We start from the raw sequence: 27,038 nt of genomic DNA, 5'->3' as shown, positions 1-27,038 counted from the left end.
TGAAAATTCACCACATTCTTGTGAAAATAGTACCAAAGCAATAAAAATAACATTCATGGAAACAGAGACCTTAACCTTTGCGTGGCACTGTGCGCAAAAGCGGACTCGCAACAAAATGGTGTGGTCAAACATTTTGTCAGCTCATGTGGAGACCTAAATGGTACTTCAGGTCAAAAAGCCGTTGAGGAGAATAAATCCGGTTTTAAAAACTGGACCTCCTCCATCCTTGGGAGCATCTTTGTTCAAATAACAATGAATTGAGTGAGTTTAATAGTTATAGCCTATACCTTATCATTGCATCAATATAATAAAATAGAAAGGCTATGTTAGCATTGCATCAATACCTACTCAATAGCAGTGTGTCCTTAGTTTACTAGTTCCTTTCCTGGAAAATGTCTTCCATAGGCCTACATGTAGATCTAGTGGGCTATATGCTACCTTTATTGTTTAGGCTACTCATCAAAAGTTTAATAAATTAAAGTGTGTCCAAATAGCATTTAATATATCAGACATTTTATTAGTACAACTGATTTCTATTACAAACATATATTATAATGTATAGTCATTATTCACACAATATAGGAATGATATTCAAAGCACATTTGGTAGTGATTGATAGTTAAGTTATAGTAACTTACTATATCTTAAAGCCCTGCAAAATTGTAATTTTACATTAAAATAATATGGAACTGTGTTGTTGAATATGTTTTGAGTCACCTGAAATGACAATTGAACACTTTACTCACAGTCTGTAATTCTATCACACAATCCAATGTAATCTGTTTTCCCAAGCATTGCAACTACTGAACTTTCTTGGCTAACAGAACAGACATTTTCACAGCCTAAATAAACCCAACTCTTTCGAGTTACAATTCCGAATAAACACTCTGTATTGAGAAATTAGATTATCAAATATTTCTACCTCAATTTAAACTTCATTAATAATTTTTATACTTACATAATCATTTAGGTATATTTTCAGTATCCATGAGAACATTGACACAACCATAGCTAAACTTCCGATCTCTGGTTGATGGCTACATTGTTATAAGTAATAATTAATAAATTTCCCACATTATTTCACTTGAATGATAAATGGAACACCTATACAAAATTGAGCCCGTCAATAGTGAAACCATAATAAAAATAATAAAAAATGATTCCAGACAGATCAATTCATGTCTCTCTCTAAAACCATCAACATTTAAAACGAGCCTATTGCACAAAAAACATATTTTCGGCCCATAAAATACAGGTATAGTAACAGTTACAGGTATATATTTCACATTCTTAATTTCTCACAATTATGAGCAAAGCCCTCATGTTGATTGTTTAAAGGCCCAGTGCAGTCAAAAACGTGATTTTTCTCTTTGTTTTATATATATATATCCACACCATGTGGTTGGAATAACACTGTGAAATTGTGAAAAGTAAGATAATGTCCTTTTAGTGTAAGAGCTGTTTGAAAAGACCGCCTGAAATTTCAGCCTGTTTTGGTGGGATGGATGGAGTTTTGGCCTACCTGGGGACATCACCAGGCGGTAAATTAGTTAATAGACCAATAAGAAAGAGAGTTCCAGTTTTCCGCTCCCCACTCAGACCACTCCCAGACTGTCCTAGCTAAATTCTTGCTTGAGAAATTGCTCTAAGAAGCTATTTTTGTGTTTTTTTGACAATTTTTAATGAAAACATTCACAGTATTGTAAGGTACTTAATTGTTACCCAGAAATTATTTGATATTGAGATAAAAACGGCTGCATTGGATCTTTAAGACAAAAGTGCTAAACAGTGTTTCAGATCTTGAGTCAGGAACATGCCAGGATACACTTGAGCTACACCGAAGGATCTCTGACAGGTTTTTGCAGGAAACAAACTTTTTTACAATATATCATTTATGCAATTAATCAATTTGCTATTGACAGACTAAATGTCGGTGTAAATGCAGTCTGGAAAATGGGAAAGGGTAAGAGTGAGGGATTTTATTAATCTAATCTCACATATAAAGCAAAAATACAGTGACATAGTGAAATATATTATTATATTAGAAATACAAAGTAGTATAAGTCATTAATTTATAGGGTTAACCACACAGCTACAACAGCCATCTTAGCCGATTACCAGAACACCCCTAAGGTTGACAGAACATGATTATATATATATATATATATTTATATACACATATACATAATATACACACCACAATAATATATAAATCATTACAGGATATTTTGAGCCAAAGAGAGACAATCACTGTCAGTGCAGTTTAGGCTCAAAACATCCAGAAATCATGTACACGTCACAATATCCTCAATAATGTCATGATATAAAAGAGACTATGTAGAGAGAATACAGTGTCTTCAGAAAGTTTTCACACCACTTGACTTTTTCCACGTTGTTGTGTTACAACCTGAATATAAAATTGATTACATTGAGATGTTGTGTCACTGGACTACACAATATCCCATAATGTCAAAGCGGAATTATGTTTTTAATTTTATTTGACAAATTAAAGAAAAATGATAAACTGACATTTCTTGAGTCAATAAGTATTCAACCCATTTGTTATAGCAAACCTAAATAAGTTCAGGAGCAAAAATGTGCTTAACAAGTCACATAAGTTGCATGAACTGTGTGCAATAATAGTGCTTAAGATTATTTTTGAATGACTACCTAATCTCTGTACCCCACACATACAATTATCGGTAAGGTACCTCAGTCGAGCAGTGAATTTCAAACACAGATTCAACCACAAAGACCAGGGAGGTTTTCTAATGCCCCACAAAGAAGGGCACCAATTGGTAGATGTTTTTTTTTAAGCAGACATAGAATATCCATTTGAGCATGAAGTTATTAATTACACTTTGGATAGTGTATCAATACACCCAGTCACTACAAAGGTACAGGCGTCCTTCCAAACTCAGTTGCCAGAGAGGAGGGAAACAACTCAGGGATTTCCCCACGAGGCCAATGGTGACTTTAAAACAGTTACAGAGTTTAATGGCTATGATAGGAGAAAAGTGAGGATGAAAAGAGTAATGTGCAAATGTTGCACAATCCAGGTGTGGAATGCTCTTAGAGACTTACCCAGAAAGACTCCTAGCTGTAATCGCTGCCAAAGGTGCTTTAACAAAGTATTGACTCACGGGTGTGAATACTTATGGAAATTAGATATGTTTGTATTTCATTTACAATGCATTTGCAAAAATGTCTAAAAACATGTTTCACTTTGTCATTATGGGGTATTGTGTGTAGAGGGGTGAGAAATGTTTTTTTAATCAATTTTGAATTCAGGCTGTAACAAGACAACATTTGGAATAAGGGGTATGAATACTTTCTGAAGGCACTATATAGGCTATATAGAGACTTGATGTTGACTGATAAATTGATTTGCATTAATGACCATGTAACACTGTCAAATCAACAATTGTAGAGAGCAATTTTCTTGAATGAACAACAACATAGCCTACAGCACTAGTGGTTACCAGTCTATTTCTGTTGATGGCAACTCCTTCACCGATGTCATGCCAAAGACGTTTGGCTCAGAAACATTAGTATGGTTGAATGCTGAGAATAGTCTGCCACGCAATCAATGCTGTACTACCACTGAGAGAATGAAGTAAATTAACACATAAAAGGGGCTAAGACATCTATAGCTAAAGAAAGGGATTGCAGCTGATATGAGTGCTACAATGGACAAAGTGTGCTTAACTCGGATTTACACTTAGATATTAGCATAGCTGTATGCTGCTAATTTATAAATTGACAACTTGTCCATTGTTAATGCCCCACACTACACCGCATTAGCTAATGCTAACAAAAACCTGTCGATAAATGTAACACAGGAAAACCTTACAATGTCAAATAGCTAACTACAGTATCCTACATGTCTAAGGTTCGTCTAAATAAGTGGAGGTAGTAAAACATTGACATCACAAAATACTCTTAAACATGATCTATGAAATCTATCGCTTATTGAAATCAGAAACACAGTGCATGACGATGTATTGCGAATGACATGATCAGAAAATGTATATATTTCTTGTTGTTTCACATGTAAAGTACACAACTACATGACTCTAGCAGGCAGATTATAAAAATAAACCTAAAGCTATCATTGTGCTGGGTCAGGCCTCTGTGTGGGAAAAAACAGGTGGTTTGGCTCAATTGTGAATTGGCACAGTTTGTCAGTGGGATGTCAGCTATCCAGTTCCTGCCTGTTGTGTTTGGTGGGGAATGAGCAGAACACATGTTCTATGTGGGTAGATAGAGAACAGGATGGGCAATGGCTCAGGTGGCGTAGCAGCAATGGACCAGCTTCTGTCTCCAAACCAGGATCCTCTCTCTCATTTCAGTCCTCTCATTTCTCTCTCTCAATCTCTCACACCACCGTGCTGACAGAGGGGTCTGACAAGTTGAGCTGGCCTGTGATGTCCGTGGGATAAGGCTGCAGAGAGTATGGGAAGAATACAAAATAGAACAAATTATTTCATCTGTACTCACATCATATATATTCAAGGTGCATACAACACAACAAATGTTATGTAACATGATTATGTCATACATTTCATCAAGTCCCCCCTCAAGGCAGTGTTTGCCTGTGATTCGGAATGGTTGTTTGGACAGATCAAGCTCAGCACCGCAGGGACCCTATGAACTGTGCATGCTGATCAATAAACAAAGCAAGGTCACAGATGTGAGACTAAGCTACAGTGTTGTTGCCAAGTAACTGGATTTTTTTCCCGCTGTATGGTATTGATTTATACAGAGACGTGTTGTCCCAGCCCATTTAGCATATTTTGCCTGCAAGTGTAATATGGATTTTCAAATTAATGCTAAATGTCATACCCTGACATTTTGGAGCACAGAACACAATTTATCATCAGTGTTGGGAAGAATTTTCAGTTTGGTGTTACAAAGGATCTATGAAAGGGCCTATCCTCGGTTGCCATGGAAACTGACATGATAATATCCAGGCACGGATGTTTTTGTCCTGCTATTAATTTCACCACGGATTACCAATTACCATTGTATAAAAGTGATTATAATGCTGTCGATGAAAGACATGAAGCTATTTATCATTCAAAACTACCATCACCTTAAAAAAAGTTTTATTGTGTCAAGTATTCTTGTTGTGACCAAGAAATCCTTAAAGGAAATGTAAAAAGTTGACATGATATTCCACGAAAATGAGATTGTACCAAGGGTACAACGTTGTGGAACGTTAAGATAGAGATAATCTACTGTATGTAGAATAAACATGCCTTTCTGACATGTAGAATAAGGAAACACATCAGTTTTATTCATGGCATTTCTATCTGCGACGTTCAACAACATTTGACTACTGAGCATGTGTGACCTCACTGTTTCCAATGCCGTTACAATTTTAGGTACAGCTTCACATTCCGAATCATAGCTCACAGCACCTCCTGCCAACAGACAGGCGAACAGCATGACAACAGTCTACACCAGTGTTTCCCAACCCTGGTCCTCGTATACCCCAACAGTACACATTTTTAGTTTAACCCTGGACAAGCACACCTGATTCCACTTGTCAACTAATCATCAAGCCCTCAATAAGATGAATGAGGTGTGTTTGCCCAGGGCTACAACAACAATGTGTACTGTTGGGGGTACTCCAGGACCAGGGTTGGGAAGCACTGGTCTTCTCCACAACAACCAAGGAGGTGGAAAGAAGCAGTGTGGCATATGGTGTGGATACCGATACTCACAATCCGTTGAAATCCATTTATAAATAAACACTGATATAAAATAATAGGATGGTTACAACAAAAATAAATGGGTCAATTCCAATAAAAGTGTAGGATTTATTTTGTGGGTAGTTTTAGGCTACCTATTTTTATCACTAAATAATAATACAAAATTAATATAAAAATGTAAAATTGGATTGATTGTCTACAGAGACAGGGCTCTGGAAGATTGACACACTGCTTTGGATGGCACAACCTGGAGGCAAAAAGTAAAACAAAATAAACTGTTTTTGAAATGACTAAAATGTTCAGCTGACAATACCAATGCTCAACGGACTGGAATACATTCCAATCCTCTATCTAGACTTTGTAGCCTGGTGCTCCAAGTCTGTTTGTGCTTCAGCCAAGTAAGTCCTCTCTGAGTTCATCCATTGTCACACCAAACATGTATGGCATCACAAAGAGTTAGCTACAACACACCAGGCTATTATAAAACTACATTCAGTATGAATCCTGCTAGAGTAACCATATTTACAGTATTCATGTATCCATATACAGTTCCAGGACTCATGGAACGAACGTGTTGAGCTCTGGATAATCTAGTGTAGAAATGATTGTCATTAAATTACCAAGTATTCAACATAAAAACATTTGTTTGAGATTTATCATCAGGACAATACGCAATCCACAATGACATAAATGGCATGCATATACAGTGCCTTGCAAAAGTATTCATCCCCCTTGGCGTTTTTCCTATTTTGTTGCATTACAACCTGTAATTTAAATGGATTTTTATTTAGATTTGATTTAATGGACATACACAAAATAGTCCAAATTGGTGAAGTGAAATTTAAAAAATTACCTGTTTCAGAAAATTCAAAAATAATAATAATTGAAAAGTGATGCGTGCATTTGTATTCACCCACTTTGCTATGAAGCCCCTAAATAAGATCTGGTGCAACCAATTACCTTCATAAGTCACATAATTAATTAAATAAAGTCCACCTGTGTGCAATCTAAATGTCACATGATCTGTCACACGATCTCAGTATACATACACCTGTTCTGGAAGGCCCCAGATTCTGCAACACCACTAGGCAAGGGGCTCCACCAAGCAAGCGGCACCATGAAGAACAAGGAGCTCTCCAAACTGGTCAGGGACAAAGTTGTGGAGAAGTACAGATCAGGGTTGGGTTATAAAAAAATATCAGAAACTTTGAACATCCCACGAAGCACCAATAAATCCATTATTAAAAAATGGAAAGAATAGGACACCACAATAAACCTGCCATGAGACGGCTGCCCACCAAAACTCACAGACCAGGCAAGGAGGGCATTAATCAGAGAGGTAACAAAGAGACCAAAGATAACCCTGGAGGAGCTGCAAAGCTCCACAGCAGAGATTGGAGTATCTGTCCGTAGGACCACTTTAAGCCATATACTCCACAGAGCTGGGCTTTACAGAAAAGTGGCCATAAAAAAGTCATTGCTTAAAGAAAAAATAAAGGCATGTGGGAGACTCACCAAACATATGGAAGAAGGTACTCTGGTCAGATGAGACTAGAATTGAGCTTTTTGGCCATCAAGGAAAACGCTATGTCTGGAGCAAACCCAACACCTCCCATCACCCCGAGAACACCCTCCCCACAGTGAAGCATGGTAGTGGCAGCATCATACTGTTGGGATGTTTTTCATCGGCAGGGACTGGGAAACTGGTCAGAATTGAAGGAATGATAAATACAGGGAAAATCTTGAGGGAAACCTGTTTCAGTCTTCCAGAGATTTGAGACTGGGACGGAGGTTCACTTTCCAGCAGGAAAATGACCCTAAGCATACTGCTAAAGCAACACTCAAGTGGTTTAAGGGGAAACATTTTGGAATGGCCTATTCAAAGACCAGTCCTCAATCTAATTGAGAATCTGTGGTATGACTTAAAGATTGCTGTGCACAGGTGCAACCCATCCAACTTTAACTTTTCTTTGTAGAATGTACAAAAATCGCAGTGGCTTGTTGTGTCAAGCTTATAGAGACATACCCCAAGAGACTTGCAGCTGTAATTGCTGCAAAAGGTGGCTCTACAAAGTATTGGCTTTGGGGGGTGGGCAACAAAATAGGAAAAATGCCAAGGGGAGTGAATATTTTCGTAAGCCACTGTATTATATTATATCTCTTTTCATTCCCAGCAGCATTTGTTGATTGAAACACTACAAGTAAATATTGTTTGGTCAAACACACTTGACAGGAGATCCCTTAAAATGGAAAGTCTGTGGAAAGAAAAGAGAATGTAAAGTCTGTTACCCGGTGCATTTGGCTTTTTCTTGGCCATTATTTTTGTAATGAAAGGAAACAAACAAACAAAATGTGACACACACAAAGGAAGGTGCAGCACAGACCAATCAGTGAAAGGAGACAAACACACATACACAACTAAAAAGGAGAGCACAAACCAAAATGGTGTCTAGTTTAGCCACAGGAGAAAGACCAGCATAAGGACTAGCTCTTGTATCCCTTTGCATAGTAGTCATTAAAAACACCTTTTTTATCAAAGAAAACGAAAGCCCTTAGCTTCAGACTGCCTACTCATGCTCATATCGATTTCCTTCTTTTGGTGTTGGACAAATGTCTGGATGGTTTATCGATGACTGACTGACAGACAGGTGGCCATGACTGTAACTCCATGTGTGAGGGTGACTGACACGAGCCTGGAATGAAACGTTTTGCGAGAAGAGATGACAGAAGAGAGAGAAAAAAGGATGAGGTAAAGGAAGAGAGGAAGAGAGAGAATTACAAGGGAGGGTGTAATTTCCTTCAACTCCTTACCGTGTCTTTGGAGGACCTACGTCTCTTGATGTTGGAGGCCAGGTTGGTACTGATGGACCTAAAAGAGGTTTTCTGTTTGGAGTCAGGCTCTGCTCTATCACTTTTCCTATCCTAAAATAAATATATATGTAGAAACATTATTGGTGTTCCCTGATGAAGGAGTGTGTTTGGTCTCAGTGCTCCCCCCCACACACACACACACACATTACTACATTACTGTACACCAAAACTGCAGAGTAACTTGCAGAGTAGTTACACTACTCTCCATTTCAATTACCAGCTTTAATATGGTCCAGTATCTCATGTCCACTTTCTGTCTACACCCAATGCCATGTGGACATATAAAGTATCCTATAATTGGAGCCGGGTTACTATTAAAATCTGGGTATATTTCTCCTGGCTACTTTTTGAGGACTGCCTCGGATGGCATGGCACAGTAAAATAAGAACCATCCATGGGGGGGGGGCTGGTTATACAATGATCAGTAAGATCATGGAAAAAATATGGACCGACTAATCAATAAACCATGTGAAATTCAACAAGGTCCCTTTGCGTTCTACCAACACTAGCATAATGGTGTTTCTCCCACGGCAAAGGGAGCGATGAAGACTAAGAGGAGCAGGGGAAGTAGATTTTGGTAGTGGGTGTGACTTCAACCAGAAAACATGCAGTGCAGGAAAACCAAAAGGGATACAGTATGTAGAATGAGTGGTATGATGTCGAACCTATAGGCCAGCACTGTCCCACATGAACTTGTGTCTTCTTGGTGGCTATAATCCCCTAATAGTCCTTGACTCCTCAAAAAGCATGGACCAGGTCAATTCCACATAACAGATAAGGGAGTCTCATTATAAATAGCTAAATACTGTATATTGCTTTGTGATTTGTTTTAGATGTCTAAATCATTTGGAACATTCTTTTCACGTTTTACCCTTTGAAACACAGTATATCAGCATATTCAAGAGATTATTACATCCAGGATATCAACAACAACAGTGAAATCATTGCAGAATCCCCCTTTACAATCTCCACAATTGTGTTCATCTCCTTTTCATTGCAACCTTCTCAGACCGTTCACCATTGAATGAGGTTGCTCAACAACACCGCCTTCATCAGAGGGCTGTCTGGAATCGTTTGAAATGTTAATACAGCCCGAGGACAGGCGACTAGTCATGCATTTCAAATATGGGGAGAAATATAGTTGGTCGAAAAGCATACAGTACATGTAGTGCACCTGAAATTAGGGCACGTTTTTCACTGGTGCCTGATGTTCGTCTGCCATTATTGTTGTTTAAATATGGACATGTACACCCTTCATACATATGGCTTAGAGTATAAATCACACATAAATCAATAATACATCATTCAGTCAAAAGCAGGGCATCCATCTTTTAACATAATGAGAATTTGTACAGTATTCATTTGACCTTACAACAATACACAGTGGCCCAGTGGATATGTCCCAGCACAAATATTAGCCGGCCTTGCTTGTGTTTTTCGCCTTCCATAGAAAACAATACCGAATACAACATCTAAAGGAGATCTATTTAGACTTGTTTACCTCACGGCTCAGTAGTCATAAAGAACAAGACAATTTGTCAAAGCTTCAAAGAGCAGTAAGTGCTCTCTCCGTTGAACTGAACAAGGAAATGCTTTTACTGTTGTCACAGCCTGATCTATTTCACTTGTCCTTGTGTTTGTATCCACCCCCCTCCAGGTGTCGCCCATCTTCCCCACTTATCCCCTGGGTATTTATACTTGTGTTTTCTGTCTGTCTGTGCCTGTTCGTCTTGTTTATTCAAGCCGACCAGCGTTTTGTGTCTCAGCTCCTGCTTTTTCCAGTCTCTCTTTTCTCGCCCTCCTGGTTTGACCCCTGCCTGTTCTGACTCCGAGCCCGTCTGCCTGACCTTGAGCCTGCCTGCCGTCCTGCACCTTTGCCCCTACTCTGGATTATCGACCCCTGCCTGCCTTGACCCATTGTTTGCCTGCCCCTGATGTTACAATAACACAGTCTACACTTGGGTCTTACCTGAAACCTGATAACTGTACTATTGTAATTGGGGGCCCTATAGTAATGGCCCTATGGCTGATAGTGTGTGGGAGTGCCCGACACAATGTTATGGCCTCTGGCACAAGCAGGTGAAGACTTGCAGCAAAATTCACCTCTTTGTTGTCCATTGAGATAGAAAATACTTCAAATGAAACTGCTATTTTTATTATCTTCCCCAAACAGCTTGCATCAGTCTAAACAATCTGTCAACACTGAAAATCAAGTTTATTTTGGTGAGAAGTTATACACAGGCATCTAATGTTGGTGCCTCTGCTTTCAACTGGTAGTGTACCCCGAATATAGTACTCACAGATGACAGAAAGTTAAAGGACCTACAAAGCTAAACAACCACTAGCTTTGGTCCCATCGCAAAATGACAACAAGTTGCTTCTGGTCTGCAACTACTAGAGGAAAGCACACTAACGCTTTGGACCAGAGAACATTTTCATGAAATGAGATTCACATTAGCTGGTCCCACTTGACAGACTCATCAACGTAATTAAGAAATATATAGCTCAAGTTCAACCTTCACATTTTACAACCAATTAGACCATGTTTAGAAAAAAAAGGTTTCTCTAAACTGTTGGAGGGTTTAATCAGTGGCTGGGAGCATTGCATGCTACTACAGAGTCTTATATGGCTTGTTTTGTTTGGCTTGAGTTGGGTCGGTGATCACCAGTACATAGTACCGGCACCTTGAATATCGGCTTAAAAAAATATTATGAGCACTGGCACCTATTTCAGATCCACTTCAAGCACTGGCTTGTACAATATGGATTATATGGTGTGTCAACCAAAGCTAGCCCGCTAAGCCTTTCAAGACACAAAAGGCCAAAGCCCTGTTACTTTCCGATCCCCCTTTACAAACAGTACATGGACATGATGTGCGTCAAGAGAGACCATTGACCAGGAGATGCTTGGCTGCCACCCGTTGAGCTATTCAGTAGCCTAGCCCTTTAGTGAGAGAGCCGGGCCCAGTGTGCATCTGGCTGACTGTACAGCAACATCAGAGCTTCCTGGTGCCCCACTGCACTCACCCGGGGTGCACTCCCCCACTCTGCCCTTCACAGAGAGAGAGGGGTGGGGGAAGGGGGTCATCGTACCCTCCAGGCAGGGGACCGGCCGTGTCCTTGAGCGCTCAGACACACAGCAGCAGCAGACGAGGATAATGAAATCAGTCCTTTCACAGGCGCTGGGGAGTGTGCTGTACGTATGCATGTGGAGCTGCAAATATCCTCGCAGCTGTTTGTTACATTCATGTTTTGGGAGGGATTTGGAGTGCAAAAAAACATGGATCTCTCATTATAAGTCATTTCCAAATTTAGAGAAGTAGTATGCAGCCAGCTCAATTTCTATAATACTGTAGTACACCCAACTAGCTCTGTGGAAGGTTATAATTTAACTTTTTCTAATCCTGTCCATATGAATCACTCACCAATGAATCACTCGCGGTTACCTGCGACAATTTCAAAATACATGGAAAAAGGGTAGAATAATTACTGAATTGGCGAAGGCAAAGAATTTAATTAGATTTCAACAACAGACTATAAGTCTATCCCCAGTGAAGTTTATTATTATTATTATTATTTTACAACCGCTGACCGGATTTACTAAGATCCCCACTGGCCGCATTAGATCCAGATGCGAGTTGCGAGTTTGAGACCCTACTCTACAGGATGTTGTCTGATGTGCTGCCCTGCTGGGGCCTATGTGTGAAGACGGGCAGATCATACCTGTAGGTTCTTCCTCCACACGTTGACCGCAGCGAAGGCTAGCTGCATCTGCTTCCTGCGGGCATCTTTGTGGCGCTTATACGCAATCTCAATAAAGATGAGGAAGATTCCAGCAACGATACCCCCAGCAACCAACATGAACACACCTGTTAGGAGACAATTTGGACATGCCAACCTGTTATTTTACTGCCTGCGGTGCACAGGACATACTATTATCCCAAGTCACCAGTGGCCCCTGCATCCTCCATGGAGAACCATTTTGAGCACAATGAACCTAATGAAAACAATCTGTCAAACTTCTGCAGATTAAGAAATACCTTCACACCAATTTGAATACCTACACACCTGCTATAGACTAACGTTCTGGCTCACCAGGGGGGGCTACTTCCTTACACACCAGTTTACTATTTGCATTTCCTCTCATTTCTGTATCATTATGGACTAAATTGGAGAACCGTACATACCTGCCATGTTCTCAAAAGTGAGGGTGGCCGGGGCATTACTCCTGGAGTCACACTCCTGGTATCTCACCCAGGTTTTATCTAGTTCCTCCATGAACCCATTCTCATGAGAGCTGTTATGGGAGAAGAGCCAGATCATACTTTAGGTTAGGTCTCAAACAGTAAATACTGATACAATACATAGAGTATACTATGGGGTGGTTTCCTGGACACACAATTAGGCTTAGTGCTGGACTAAAAAGCTACAGTATTTCAATGGAGACTCTCCATTGACCATGCTTTTTAGTCTAGGACCAGGCTTAATCTGTGTCCAGGAAACCACCCTTATTATAATATTGTATGGTAGCATGTTGCTTCAATAGTATCTTGTTGCTGGCCAATATTCACCTAAGAATGGACAGGGAAACGTTTTGCTTCCAAGGGCTGTCCTTCCGCATGCCTATGCCGAAGCCGGAGCGGAAGAACAGCTCTCCCGTTGTCACCAAGTCACACTTCTGTGATGCTTCAAACTCCAGGACGGCAGAGTCCCAGATGAACGCGTGCAGTTTGCTGAGGGAGGGACACGGACAACAGGGAAGAGGAGGAATGGAACGAATGAGTGTATGAAAATGCACACTAGATAACCACATCATGTCATTATTGTCTTCCTCTCACTATTGCTCACCTGGGATAGCATAAATACTGTACATTCAGCATTATGGCCTCCCCCATTGGAATTTTCAGAGTATTAAACCCCCACCCTCATCCCCTGGTGCTACCCCAGCTGTTGCTCACTTGTCGCGCACAGCTTGGATGGCCTCAGCAGCGCTTTCGTAGTTGTGCTTCTCCATGTGGCGGTACATGGTGCTCAACTCCACTTGGCGCCGGAAGTAGATGTCCACCGAACTCTGCTTCACTGTGGCGTAGATGAACTTGTCTGATGGGTTTCGCAGCTGAGACACAGAGACACAAACAGAGGCACAGCAGTCAGTCATCCTCCATGACTGTCCTTTACATAAGCTTTCACCCATAAAATATCTGCACTCAATGAATGTTGCTGTTGCTTATTTCCCCAGAATGCCATCAGCATTTCTTATCATTTTAAATTCATCTCAATCTTTCATTGATCCTAGGTGCATCAGGTGCATCTATTTTTTATATGTGTGTCTTTGTAATCACTGATGATGCTTGTGGTGATTTAAACTATTTCCCAAGTTGGGATCAATAAAGTACTACTACTACTCTACTCTACACTCCCTATACTGCCGACTTTCAATAGCTTTTTTATTTGGGCCCTCTCTAAGAGTTCCAGTTACCAAGAAGACTAAAATGAAGGAGAAGACAGAGACGATTTAGTGAAAGACCGCCATCTTGTTAGCCTTAACTCCAATGGGAATGCTAACCGTTCATTTTTAATAGGCAGCGTGGTGCATTCTGGGTCAAGGAGTGCATAAAAGAGAACAGGGTGTACACATGGGTTCGCAATGCTAAAATTGCATTGCATACAGTACTGTAATGCGGTAAAATACAGTATACCATTTATGTAGCATAAGCTTTCATACAAAGTGACAACAGTGAGTCCACATATTCTCATATGTGACCCAAGTGGGAGTCAAACCCACAACTCCAACGCTGCTAGAGCCACACTTTTACGAACTGAGGCACGTACAGAAGAACTACAACAATACCATAATAATTCAATCAAACGCTGAATCTCAAATAGCCGCCTGTCCCTTTTTAATAGCAGGACAATGGCACACATTTCAGCAAATAAACCTGTTTCAAAAAAACACCGGTCTAAATAAATTGTTTACAAGGTTAACATGAATTACCATGAGTTGATTACAAGGTTTAATGTTTGATTTGTTACAGTAAATAATTCAGTAATGACTAAATTTTTTGGGACAATAATCCTTTTTTATCGGCAGAAAGAAACTGCTAACCATTGGCTACTAACAGCTGACAACTGCTAGTTAACTGGCAAGCACAAAAACAGTCAACAACTTCGGGAGTACAGGCCCCAATAAATTGTCCGATCGCCCCCTAATGGCGAAAGTAAAAACTCCTGAAGATTGACAGTCAAAGAGGAGAATAATGATTATGCTAAGGAAGTTTTTTATTTGAAATTAAGGCATACTAAGACAAAATAAATGTGATACAGTGTGTAAACTACACATTAGTGCAGGAAATGAACAAATTTAGAAAAATGCTGGAAGTGAATGCTGGAATTCAACAATTAAATATGCAAATGAGCAAAATATGCAAAATATGCATTAAATCAAATCAAATCCAATTTTATTTGTCACATACACATGGTTAGCAGATGTTAATGCGAGGGTAGCGAAATGCTTGTGCTTCTAGTTCCGACAATGCAGTAATAACCAACAAGTAATCTAGCTAACAATTCCAAAACTACTACCTTATAGACACAAGTGTAAGGGGATAAGAATATGTACATAAAGATATATGAGTGAGTGATGGTACAGAGCGGCATAGGCAAGATACAGTAGATGGTATTGAGTGCAGTATATACATATGAGATGAGTATGTAAACAAAGTGGCATAGTTAAAGTGGCTAGTGATACATGTATTACATAAAGATGCAGTAGATGATATAGAGTACAGTATATACATATACATATGAGATGAATAATGTAGGGTATGTAAACATTATATTAGGTAGCATTGTTTAAAGTGGCTAGTGATATATTTTACATCATTTCCCATCAATTCCCATTATTAAAGTGGCTGGAGTTGAGTCAGTGTGTTGGCAGCAGCCACTCAATGTTAGTGGTGGCTGTTTAACAGTCTGATGGCCTTGAGATAGAAGCTGTTAAGGAAATAGACGCCTGGCTCAAATAGAAGCCTGTCTTTAATAACCACCTGTTTAGTCCAGTGATTTAAGCAAATACTCTGGCTCTTCCTTTCCTATGGCGATCCTCACGAGAGCCAGTTTCATCATAGCGCTTGATGGTTTTTGCGACTGCACATGAAGAAACTTTCAAAGTTCTTAAAATTTTCCGGATTGACTGACCGTCATGTCCTAAAATAATGATGGACTGTTGTTTCTCTTTGCTTATTTGAGCTGTTCTTGCCATAAAATGGACTTGGTCTTTTACCAAATAGGGCTATATTCTGTATACCACCCCTATCTTGTCACAACACAACTGATTGGTTCAAACACATTAAGGAAAGACATACCACAAGTTAACTTTTAACAATGCACACCTGTTAATTGAAATCCATTCCAGGTGACTACCTCATGAAGCTGGTTGAGAGAATGCCAAGAGTGTGCAAAGCTGATATCAAGGCTTGGGTGGCTACTTTGAAGAATCTCAAATATAAAATATATTTTTGATTAGTTTAACACTTTTTTGGTCACTATATAATTCCATTATGTGTAATTCATAGTTTTGATGTATTCACTATAATTCTACAATGTAGAAAATAGTACAAATAAAGAAAAATCCTGGAATGAGTAGGTGTATATTAAATACTGTATATTATTTAGTATATGTAAAGACAAGATTAAATCAAGAATAGTCTGATGGGTGACAATATTAGCCTATCAACTGTGAATTATATATTTACCGGGAAATTTGAGGCATTATCAAGTGCTTGTTAAATTGTGAATGAGAGACTGATCAAGTGTGTCCAGACTGTGCAAAAAAACTAAGCAGAGGTCATGCTTTTAATGCAACTTTTTTCAAACCATCAATCAGGCAAGTGCACAGATAGGGCTCTACCTGTGCACATGCCCCTTTTCCCTTCCAGGCTCTAAAGCAACCTTTTGTTTTGGTATTTTGGTATTTTTGAAAGGTCTGTGCACGGCCGAGTACAATACAATACTGTAAAATTAATGATAAAAAAATACGAAGATGTATGATTGCCATCCTCATGAGCTGACCACCCTCCCTAAGGCCAAGGATGTGGCATGCAATGACACCAATCTAGACCAAATGCTCACAACAGGCTTGATGCAAACGAATGCCTGCTAAGCATTATGGTACTTTCATTTATTTAATTTGATTACGGTACACTTATACTGAGTTTACCAAACATTAGGAACACCTTCCTAGGGAAGCTGGCTCATGTTGACTCCAATGCGTCCCATAATTGTGTCAAGTTGGCTGGATGTCCTTTGGGTGATGGACCATACACACAGGACACTGTTGAGCGTGAAAAACCCAGCAGCGTTGCAGTTCTTGACACAAACCGGTGTGCCTGGTTCTTAATGTTTTGTATACTCAGTATATGTTGTAATTATATCTGAACAATGCATAAATATTGATGCAAAAGTAGCTAAGATGGGGAGAGGTCTGTCCATAATAAAGCGCTGTTCTGCCTTCATAAGAAATGCTATCAACAAAGCAGGTCCAACAGGCCCTAGTTTTGTCACACCTGGACTACTGCCCAGTCGTGTGGTCAGGTGCAACAAAGAGGGACTTAGGAAAATTGCAATTGGCCCAGAACAGGGCAGCTCAGCTGGCCCTTAAATGTATATGGAGTGCTATGTTGAATGCACAGAGCTGTCTGTTTGAACTACTAGCACACAGCTCAGATACCCACGCATACCCCACAAAACATGCCACCAGAGGTCTCTTCACAGGCCCCAAGTTCCGAGCAGACTATGAGAGGCGCACAGTACTAAATAGAGCCATGAGTACATGGAACTCTATTCTACTTCAAATAACTAATGCAAGCAGTAAAATCAGATTTAAAAAACAGATAAAAATACACCTTATGGAACAGCGGGGACTGTGAAGACACACATGATAAAATACGCACTATACACACACGTACACATGGATTTTGTGTTTGGATTTTGTGTTTGACATGTGGTAGTAGAGCAGTGGCCTGAGGGCACACACTTAATGTGTTGTGAAATCTGTTTTTAATTGTATATAACTGCCTTAATGTTGCTGGACCCAAGGAAGAAATAATTGGAGTCTACAGTGCCTTTCGAAAGCATTCAGACCACTTGACTTTTTCAAAACTTTGTTACATTACAGCCTTATTCTAAAAAAAAATTAAAATGTAATCCTCCACAATCTACACACAATACGCCATAATGAAAAAGTGAAAACAGATTTAGATTTATTTTTGCTAATTTATTATTATTTTTAAACAGAAATACCTGATTTACATAGGTATTTTCCAACCCTTTGCTATGAGACTCAGATGCATCCTGTTTCCATTGATCATCCATTTTTCTACAACTTGATTGGAGTCCACCTCTGGTAAATTCAATTGATTGGACATGATTTGGCACACACCTGTCTGTATAAGGTCCCAAGTTGACAAAAACCAAGCCAGGAGGTCGAAGGAATTGTCCGTAGAGCTCCGAGACAGGATTGTGTCTAGGCACAGATCTGGGGAAAGGTACCAAAACATTTTGCTCCAGCATGGAAGGTCCCCAAGAACACAGTGGCCTCCATCATTCTTAAATGGAAGAAGTTTGGATCCACAAAGACTCTGGCCACTCGGCCGAGAGCTGGCCACTCGGCCAAACTGAGCAATTGGGGGAGAAGAGCCTTTTTAACCTGCGTGTCGTGATCTCGTTTGGTGTGTGGGGGGGCAAAATAAATGTATGCACGATAGCGCACGCACACAGCCGGTTTGGGTTCCATGTTAGTTTGTGTGTGTGCTCACCCTGGGGTCATTGATGCCGGTGATGCGCTCCTCAGGCCGGTCCAACACTAGGAAGGCTGCCAGATTGGCTGTGTAGGATGCCACAATGATCATGGCAAATCCAGCCCACACCATACCTAAGATCCTTGCTGAAAAGCTCCGGGGTGCTCCTACAAACACAATCACAAACACAAACATAGTCACTCAGTTAACAGCAGCCAATTTCAATGTCCACTTGAATAGGTAGTCTACAAAGATCCTATTGAATTACTATATACTGTATGTTTCTATTAATAAATTACAATATTCTATACAGTATATAATTCTACGAGGTAGTCTGCATCTGAAGTGAAAACCTATTCCTATATACACTTGGTGCTATCTAGGGATTATGGTACCATTTTAGACACATACATAGACTTAGGCCAGTGGATATTTACCTTCTCCTATCCCGGAGTTCAAAAGGACCCCCCAAGAGAACCACATGGCGGAGGATAAGGTGAGGGCGTCCTCTTCTTCTTCTTCGCTATTCACTTTAAACCTTCCAAATGGGCTGCGGTGCACACAAGACACATGTGAGCTCAGGTCTCTTTCAAGACACCAAACCTCCAACCTTTCCCACTGGATACAAACTGGTTGAATCAACGTTGTTTCCACGTAATTTCAACAAAACAATATTTTTCCTTCTGAACACAATGTTGAAAACTGATTGGATATGCAAAAAGTAATCAACATAAATCCAATGACACGATTCAAATCTTTGTTGAATTCACTTTGAATTGACGGTACAGAGTCAATGTGCGGGGGCACCGTTGTCGAGGTAATTGAGGTAATATGTACATGTAGGTAGAGTGGGGGGCAATGCAAATAGTCTGGGTAGTCATTTGATTATATGTTCAAGAGTCTTATGGCTTGGGGGTAGAAGCTGTTTAGAAGCCTCTTGGACCTAGACTTGGCACTCCGGTACTGCTTGCCGTGGGGTAGCAGAGAGAACAGCTTATGACTAAGGTGGCTGGAGTCTTTGACAATTTTTAGTGCCTTCCTCTGACACCGCCTGGTATAGAGGTCCTGGATGGCAGGAAGATTGGCCCCGGTGATGTACTGGGACGTATGTACTACCCTCGGAGGCCGAGCAGTTGCCATACTAAGCAGTGGTGCAACCTGTCAGGATGCTCTCGATGGTGCAGATGTAAAACCTTTTAAGGATCTGAGGACCATTGCAAAATCTTTTCAGTCTCCTGAGGGGGAATAGGTTTTGTCGTACCCTCTTCACGACTGTCTTGATGTGCTTGGACCATGTTAGTTTGTTGGTGTGGACGCCAAGGAATTTGAAGCTCTCAACCTGCTCCACTGATGCCCCGTCAGTGAGAATGGGGGCGTGCTCGGTCCTCATTTTCCTGTTGTCCACAATGATATCCTTTGTCTTGATCACATTGAGGGAGAGGTTGTTTTCCTGGCACCACACAGTCAAGTCTCTGACCTCCTCCCTGTAGGCTGTCTCATCGTTGTTGGTGATCAGGCCTACCACTGTTGTGTCATCGGCAAATTTAATGATGGTGTTGGAGTCGTGCCTGGCCATGCAGTCATGAGGGAACAGGGAGTACAGGAGGGGACTGAGCACGCACCCCTGAGGGGCCTCCGTGTTGAGGATCAGTGTGGCGAATGTGTTCTTACCTACCCTTACCACGTGATGTGGCCCGTCAGGAAGTCCAGGATCCAGTTGCAGAGGGAGGTGTTTAGTCCCAGGGTCGTTAGCTTAGTGATGAGCTTTGAGGGCACTATGGTGTTGAATGCTGAGCTGTAGTCAATTAATAGCATTCTCACATAGATGTTCCTTTTGTCCAGGTGGGAAAGGGCAGTGTGGAGTGCAATCGAGATTGCATCATCTGTGGATCTGTTCGGGCGGTATGCAAATTGCAGTGGGTCTAGGGTTTCTGGGATAATGGTGTTGATGTGAGCCATGACCAGCCTTTCAAAGCATTTCATGGCTACAGACGTGAGTGCTATGGGTCGGTAGTCATTTAGGCAGGTTACCTTAGTGTTCTTTGGCACAGGATGGTCTGCTTGAAACATGTTGGTATTACAGACTCAGACAGGGAGAGGTTGAAAATGTTGAAGACACTTGCCAGTTGGTCCACGCATGCTCGGAGTACACGTCCTGGTTATCCGTCTGTGAATGTTGACCTGTTTAAAGGTCTTACTCACACGGCTGCGGAGAGCGTGATCCCACTGTCGGCCGGAACAGCTGATGCTCTCATGTATGTTTCAGTGTTACTTGCCTCAAAGTGAGCATAGAAGTTATTCAGCTTGTCTGGTAGGCTCATGTCACTGGGCAGCTCTCAACTGTGCTTCCCTTTGTAGTCTGTAATAGTTTGCAAGCTCTGCCACATCCGACGAGGGTCAGAGACGTTGAGCTGACGTCTGTCCCCAGTGGGATGTCAGTGCAGTTCTTTATTTCACGTGCCTGTGTTGTGTTAAGTTTCACTTGCCACAGACATAAACAATTATTTCAGCTGTTCATTACAAATGCATGGGGAACCTGTGGCATAGGAAAGGTATGGGGAATGTGATCCTATGTGGCTCAATTGGTTAAGTATGGCACTTGCAACGCTAGGATCATGTGTTTAATTCCCGCTGGGGCCACCCATATGAAAATGTATGCATGACTGTAAGTAGCATTTGATAAAAGTGGCTGTTATAAAAGGCCTATATTATTATTAATGTGATCAGGTTATTACTGTACACAGACATGTCGTTGTTTTACCTGAACCGGTCTAATAGGTAGAGCATCACCGCCACCACATGGACCGATAGACCCACCAGCAGCCACAGGGTGCTCTGAAAGGGCTGCATGAACGAATCCAAAGTACTGCGTGGTATTTCCTACAGTCAAACAACAGCCAGTGACTCATTCATTCTACTGTGAGTAGTACTACTCTGGGTCATAGTTGTAGGAAGAAAACAATAGCTTCAATGGGTGCCTGTCTGAGCAGCGGGAGTAAGAGCAGAGAGCATACCTTTTTCACGAGGATGGTAAGCCCCTGGTATTTAAAGGGTTTTGAGAACTCGATGTACTGGGCGCGTTCGTTGTTGATCGTGAGCGGAGCCACAATCATGTCTGCCAGGCCACCCAGGAGTTCTCCCATCATGCCGTTCCACTCCTTCTTGTTGCTGTTGTTCACCTGATATAGAAAGAGAGGGGCATCCACTGTACTCTACATACTTAGTTGACATTTCCAAACCTGATTGATGCTTGGATCAGCCAAAAACTGTTTGATCACAAATGCGATCCTACAATTACATAAGATGTTGGACTAAATTGCACTTTAGCATTATGCACATAACCTGTACCCTTATATTATTGCAGTTAGCAAAGATTTTGCCTACTGGCCAATTTTTTTAATATCCATTGATTATCTGTTGTTATTGTTTTTCAATTGGTGATTTTGTCTAGAAAAACATTGTCCTTTCGCAGCCTACACAATATACAGACAAAATACAATCAAATCGAATGGACTAGTCTGTCATTTGTTGGTCCCAATAAAGTAATTAAATATGAACTGTGGTGAAGGTGGAAAATAACACCCAAGAATACACATTGATTGGCATTTCATATGTGGTAGTCCACACATGTAGCCAGTACTGCATTTCTCTGTGTGATAATAAACATTACCTTGAACCTTGAGGATGGTATTCCATAGCACAAGGGGGTTCGGTTCTAAAGCTGCAGAACCATATGATCATCTTACTTACCCGCTCCTGTGTACCAAACTTCCCATCAGCCACCAGATGAACCTCATAGGTGAAGTTCATGGTATCCGCTAGTTTAATCAAGAGGTCAATGCAAAAGCCGTAGCAGCATTGGGGTACTATAGGCTGTCCTATAAGGGACAAACGACAAACACAAAATCAGCTGAAAAAACTGATATTGAGAGCAAATCAACATATACAGCCAATACAGACGGACACTATACTGAACTAGTACTTGTGTATATTCTGTGGCTGTCTTATTACCTGGGATGGTTCCATTGGGGCCAGTGCATATAACTTTTTGGACATCTTTAAGTCCATTAACAGTTTTCTCTTTTTGGCAAGTTCCGTCAGTTGTTGTGGGTTGGACATAGACAAATGGCTCCTGATGAATGGTTACTATCTGTGAACAATAGAGAAGGGCAAGTATGGCGCCAACACATTTTGGCACACAGACATTCAACACAAGGAACAAGTGCTTGGGTGTATGCATTAGTGCACACCGTAGCAAAATATTTTGCCACAGAAAAAGTTTTCAACAGAAACAATTGGACAAATTCAGGTAGGTCTCTCCCCGTTTCTAGCCATTTGGTTCCTAGTGAATACACCCCCGGTTATGCAAGACCAGGGCGGTAGCTGCACATGAGCACACCAAGGTCCAGACCTCAGTTTTTTCTACTTACTGTTGAGAGTTAGAGTAGTAGGTGCAACTTCTAAACTTGGTTTTTCTCTTGATGTACAGTATGTCTCTCACCGATAGTCACTCAATGAGTCCATCTCATAAAATGTTTTAGATTGGCAAGTTAGTCTAGTTAGTCTTGCCAGCTATCTAAACCATTAGTAATCATTACCAACCAGGCACGCAGGGCATGTGCCCAGGGGTCCTGACCTTTAGGGGGCCCCCATTGATTTTGTTAGTCCCTGTCACTTAGATGTAATATTAACATGGCATAAGTCATGGCAAAATTATTGCAGGAAATTAGCTTTAAAATGGCACAAAAAAAAGTTATGTAAAGCAAACTCATTTGTTTACATTTTGCTATTGGGGGCTTTCCAAAATAGGGGAGGGTTGTCAAACCTATTTATTTTGCTTTGGGGAGGGTTGTGTGTTTTTTAAAATTTGGCACATGGGAGGGTAGTGCATTATTTTGCCTGGTTTACATGATCTAGTTGCAGGTTTTACTATATAACTAGCCACATTTCCTCATCTGCTTGCATGCACCTCCCCTATATCAAGGTGTATCCCCTCCTCTCTTCTCCAGACCATTTCCGGAGACCTTCTCCCTTACCTCACCTCGCTCATCAACTCATCCCTGACCGCTGGCTACATCCCTTCCGTCTTCAAGAGAGCGAGAGTTGCACCCCTTCTGAAAAAACCTACACTCGATCCCTCCGATGTCAACAACTACAGACCAGTATCCCTTCTTTTTTTTCTCTCCAAAACTCTTGAACGTGCCGTCCTTGGCCAGCTCTCCCGCTATCTCTCTCAGAATGACCTTCTTGATCCAAATCAGTCAGGTTTCAAGACTAGTCATTCAACTGAGACTGCTCTTCTCTGTATCACGGAGGCGCTCCGCACTGCTAAAGCTAACTCTCTCTCCTCTGCTCTCATCCTTCTAGACCTATCGGCTGCCTTCGATACTGTGAACCATCAGATCCTCCTCTCCACCCTCTCCGAGTTGGGCATCTCCGGCGCGGCCCACGCTTGGATTGCGTCCTACCTGACAGGTCGCTCCTACCAGGTGGCGTGGCGAGAATCTGTCTCCTCACCACGCGCTCTCACCACTGGCGTCCCCAGGGCTCTGTTCTAGGCCCTCTCCTATTCTCGCTATACACCAAGTCACTTGGCTCTGTCATAACCTCACATGGTCTCTCCTATCATTGCTATGCAGACGACACACAATTAATCTTCTCCTTTCCCCCTTCTGATGACCAGGTGGCGAATCGCATCTCTGCATGTCTGGCAGACATATCAGTGTGGATGACGGATCACCACCTCAAGCTGAACCTCGGCAAGACGGAGCTGCTCTTCCTCCCGGGGAAGGACTGCCCGTTCCATGATCTCGCCATCACGGTTGACAACTCCATTGTGTCCTCCTCCCAGAGCGCTAAGAACCTTGGCGTGATCCTGGACAACACCCTGTCGTTCTCAACTAACATCAAGGCGGTGGCCCGTTCCTGTAGGTTCATGCTCTACAACATCCGCAGAGTACGACCCTGCCTCACACAGGAAGCGGCGCAGGTCCTAATCCAGGCACTTGTCATCTCCCGTCTGGATTACTGCAACTCGCTGTTGGCTGGGCTCCTGCCTGTGCCATTAAACCCCTACAACTCATCCAGAACGCCGCAGCCCGTCTGGTGTTCAACCTTCCCAAGTTCTCTCACGTCACCCCGCTCCTCCGCTCCCTCCACTGGCTTCCAGTTGAAGCTCGCATCCGCTACAAGACCATGGTGCTTGCCTACGGAGCTGTGAGGGAACGGCACCTCAGTACCTCCAGGCTCTGATCAGGCCCTACACCCAAACAAGGGCACTGCGTTCATCCACCTCTGGCCTGCTCGCCTCCCTACCACTGAGGAAGTACAGTTCCCGCTCAGCCCAGTCAAAACTGTTCGCTGCTCTGGCCCCCAATGGTGGAACAAACTCCTCACGACGCCAGGACAGCGGAGTCAATCACCACCTTCCGGAGACACCTGAAACCCCACCTCTTTAAGGAATACCTAGGATAGGATAAAGTAATCCCTCTCACCCCCCTTAAAAGATTTAGATGCACTATTGTAAAGTGGCTGTTCCACTGGATGTCATAAGGTGAACGCACCAATTTGTAAGTCGCTCTGGATAAGAGCGTCTGCTAAATGACTTAAATGTAAATGTAAATGTTTTGGTAGTCCCATTATGCACTACGCTTTTCTGTGTGCTAACTTTTACTATACCACAGGTCAGTATAGTCTACCAGTCTAACGTTCCATCCTGCCCTCTATCATAGTGACAGAGCTGGTATAGGCTAACGAGCAATCATACCAAACATAAAATCATTCAAAGCTGCATTCAATTTCAATATGAAACCACAAGAACAAATAGGAATACCTAAAAGGCAGCGGAGATGCCAGGTGCATCATTGCGCATGAAAGTAGACATGACAAACAGCTCAACAAGCTCCCCTATTGATTTTGTTTTTGGGGCAATAAAATTGCAGACTAGCCTACAACACCACAATGCAATGAATAATTTCATTATTGTTTTCAAGCGAGTACTAACTTCTACTCTAGGTTACTGTCACGAGTCCGACCGAGGGTGGCTTCCCTTCCTGGTCGGGTGGCGCTCTGCGGTCGTCGTCACCGGCCTATTAGCTGCCACTGATTGTCTTTCCTCCCCCTCCTTGTATGTTTATTGATAGCACATGTTTGTGATGATTAGTTGGGCTTCTTTAGACAGCCGGCCCGCCTGTTTGTTGTGCGGGGTTAATTATTGTAACCTTCGGCTCTGTAGTAGAGGAACGTGTTTGTTCCTGGTCGTGAATTTTCAGTCGTACATTTTTCATTCACCGTGTTTGGGGCCGTTATTATTGTGAGCACCCTGTGGTGCGTTGGTGCATTAAAGAGCACAGCATTGCACTCTCTGTCTCCTGCGTCTGACTCCACACCCACGACACCCGGAGCATACAGTTACAGTAAAAATGTCAGTTGAATAATGGCAGATTGTGATTTATATGTTTCATTCGATTTGGAACAGGCACAGTAGCAGGTCAGTCTGGCTGTATTTTTACTTCTGATTCTGAATGCGCTGTCAGTTGCAGATCATCATTCTCCCAAGTCATCCTATAATAATGTGTCTACATATGCTCCCGCAGGCCAATTTATTCAGAAGAGCTTAACACACGCTCTGCCTCCTCTCCAATCCGAGCGGCTATTCTTTGTTCACATGGAAGCTAAAGCTTCAATATGGCCTTAATATTTATAATTAAACTTGTAAAATGTATTACCTTTTTATATGTGCTAGAAACACAACCAGTCACACATTTTTCATCTGAGTAGGCTACTTCAAATGTGTCCTGTAGGCCTGTACATGTTCATCACAAACATACATTCCAGCATCTTCAAAATGGCTTGACATTAACAGGGTCAGATAAAAAAAATGTCACATCATGAGAAAGCAGACAGTTTATTAGGCTACAGATGAAATAAGTTATTAACTTCACAGGGTGGTGAAAGTGCACAGGGATGATGTTGATGCTCCTTTCAATAAATATCTAGGGTTTTATTCTGGCGAAATGATGACCATTGGCTGCCACTTGACAAATAGAAATCATCTCGTACTTTTATCCATAATAATCTCATCATGGTAGTAGGCTGTACCTTGCGCTGTATCTGCAAGCTGTTGGTTAGAGCGAACATACCAATACCAGTGTAGGCACAATCGCTATACCTATATACAACCATCAGTAGGCCAAAATCCTAATATATTTTATATTAATATCATACAGCGGGCAAGCCTATAGGCCTATGCATCCAAAACCCTAATTAATTTAGAGCTACAATCTCTGACAGCTGAACCTTGATGGGGACAATTATTGTTCTAGGAAAGTAGCCTAAAAACAAAACAAAAAAATAGGCTATGAAGTTTTGCATGTGTTACACATTGTGCTGCCATCCTGTTAGAAGGTAACAGATTATTTTATTACAATGGTTAAATTGGATTTTCATTGTGTTCAATGGTGTTATTTGCCCCCTAGTGGCGCTTTCTGGTACTTAGAAAGACAACGCAAACGGGAAGTTCAGAATTTGTTTTGCACGCATAGAAGCAGCTACAAACAACGCTACGGTGCAGGTCTTTCAATGTAGTTATTTCTTGTCACGCTTCAGCCTTGGAAAAATATTTGTTTGTAAGTTCGATTCAAGCATTTAGCTA

The 27,038-nt window shown here is 41.6% G+C and overlaps 2 protein-coding genes across 3 annotated transcripts in view; both read right to left on the bottom strand.

Moving 5' to 3' along the window:
• LOC115111991 (dematin) overlaps nucleotides 1-27,038 on the bottom strand; it is a 294,338-nt gene that overhangs the window by 200,849 nt on the left and 66,451 nt on the right. The gene's annotated exons all lie outside the window — the stretch shown is intronic.
• grin1b (glutamate receptor, ionotropic, N-methyl D-aspartate 1b) overlaps nucleotides 135-27,038 on the bottom strand; it is a 58,480-nt gene continuing 31,576 nt past the window's right edge. For both annotated transcript variants that reach the window (XM_029638594.2, XM_029638595.2), the window contains 11 exons: nucleotides 22,397-22,535; nucleotides 22,136-22,263; nucleotides 21,400-21,564; nucleotides 21,147-21,265; nucleotides 18,823-18,935; nucleotides 18,404-18,552; nucleotides 13,547-13,704; nucleotides 13,160-13,321; nucleotides 12,776-12,885; nucleotides 12,312-12,457; nucleotides 135-4,444 (listed from right to left, as the gene is read on the bottom strand). In XM_029638594.2, the coding sequence (XP_029494454.1) occupies nucleotides 4,379-4,444; nucleotides 12,312-12,457; nucleotides 12,776-12,885; nucleotides 13,160-13,321; nucleotides 13,547-13,704; nucleotides 18,404-18,552; nucleotides 18,823-18,935; nucleotides 21,147-21,265; nucleotides 21,400-21,564; nucleotides 22,136-22,263; nucleotides 22,397-22,535 (1,455 nt within the window). In that variant the 3' untranslated portion in view covers nucleotides 135-4,378. The remainder of the gene's footprint in view (nucleotides 4,445-12,311; nucleotides 12,458-12,775; nucleotides 12,886-13,159; nucleotides 13,322-13,546; nucleotides 13,705-18,403; nucleotides 18,553-18,822; nucleotides 18,936-21,146; nucleotides 21,266-21,399; nucleotides 21,565-22,135; nucleotides 22,264-22,396; nucleotides 22,536-27,038) is intronic.

This window comes from Oncorhynchus nerka, linkage group LG27, assembly GCF_034236695.1.
Source record: "Oncorhynchus nerka isolate Pitt River linkage group LG27, Oner_Uvic_2.0, whole genome shotgun sequence".
Taxonomy (NCBI): Eukaryota; Metazoa; Chordata; class Actinopteri; order Salmoniformes; family Salmonidae; genus Oncorhynchus; species Oncorhynchus nerka.
This window is presented reverse-complemented; position numbering and strand designations above follow the sequence as displayed.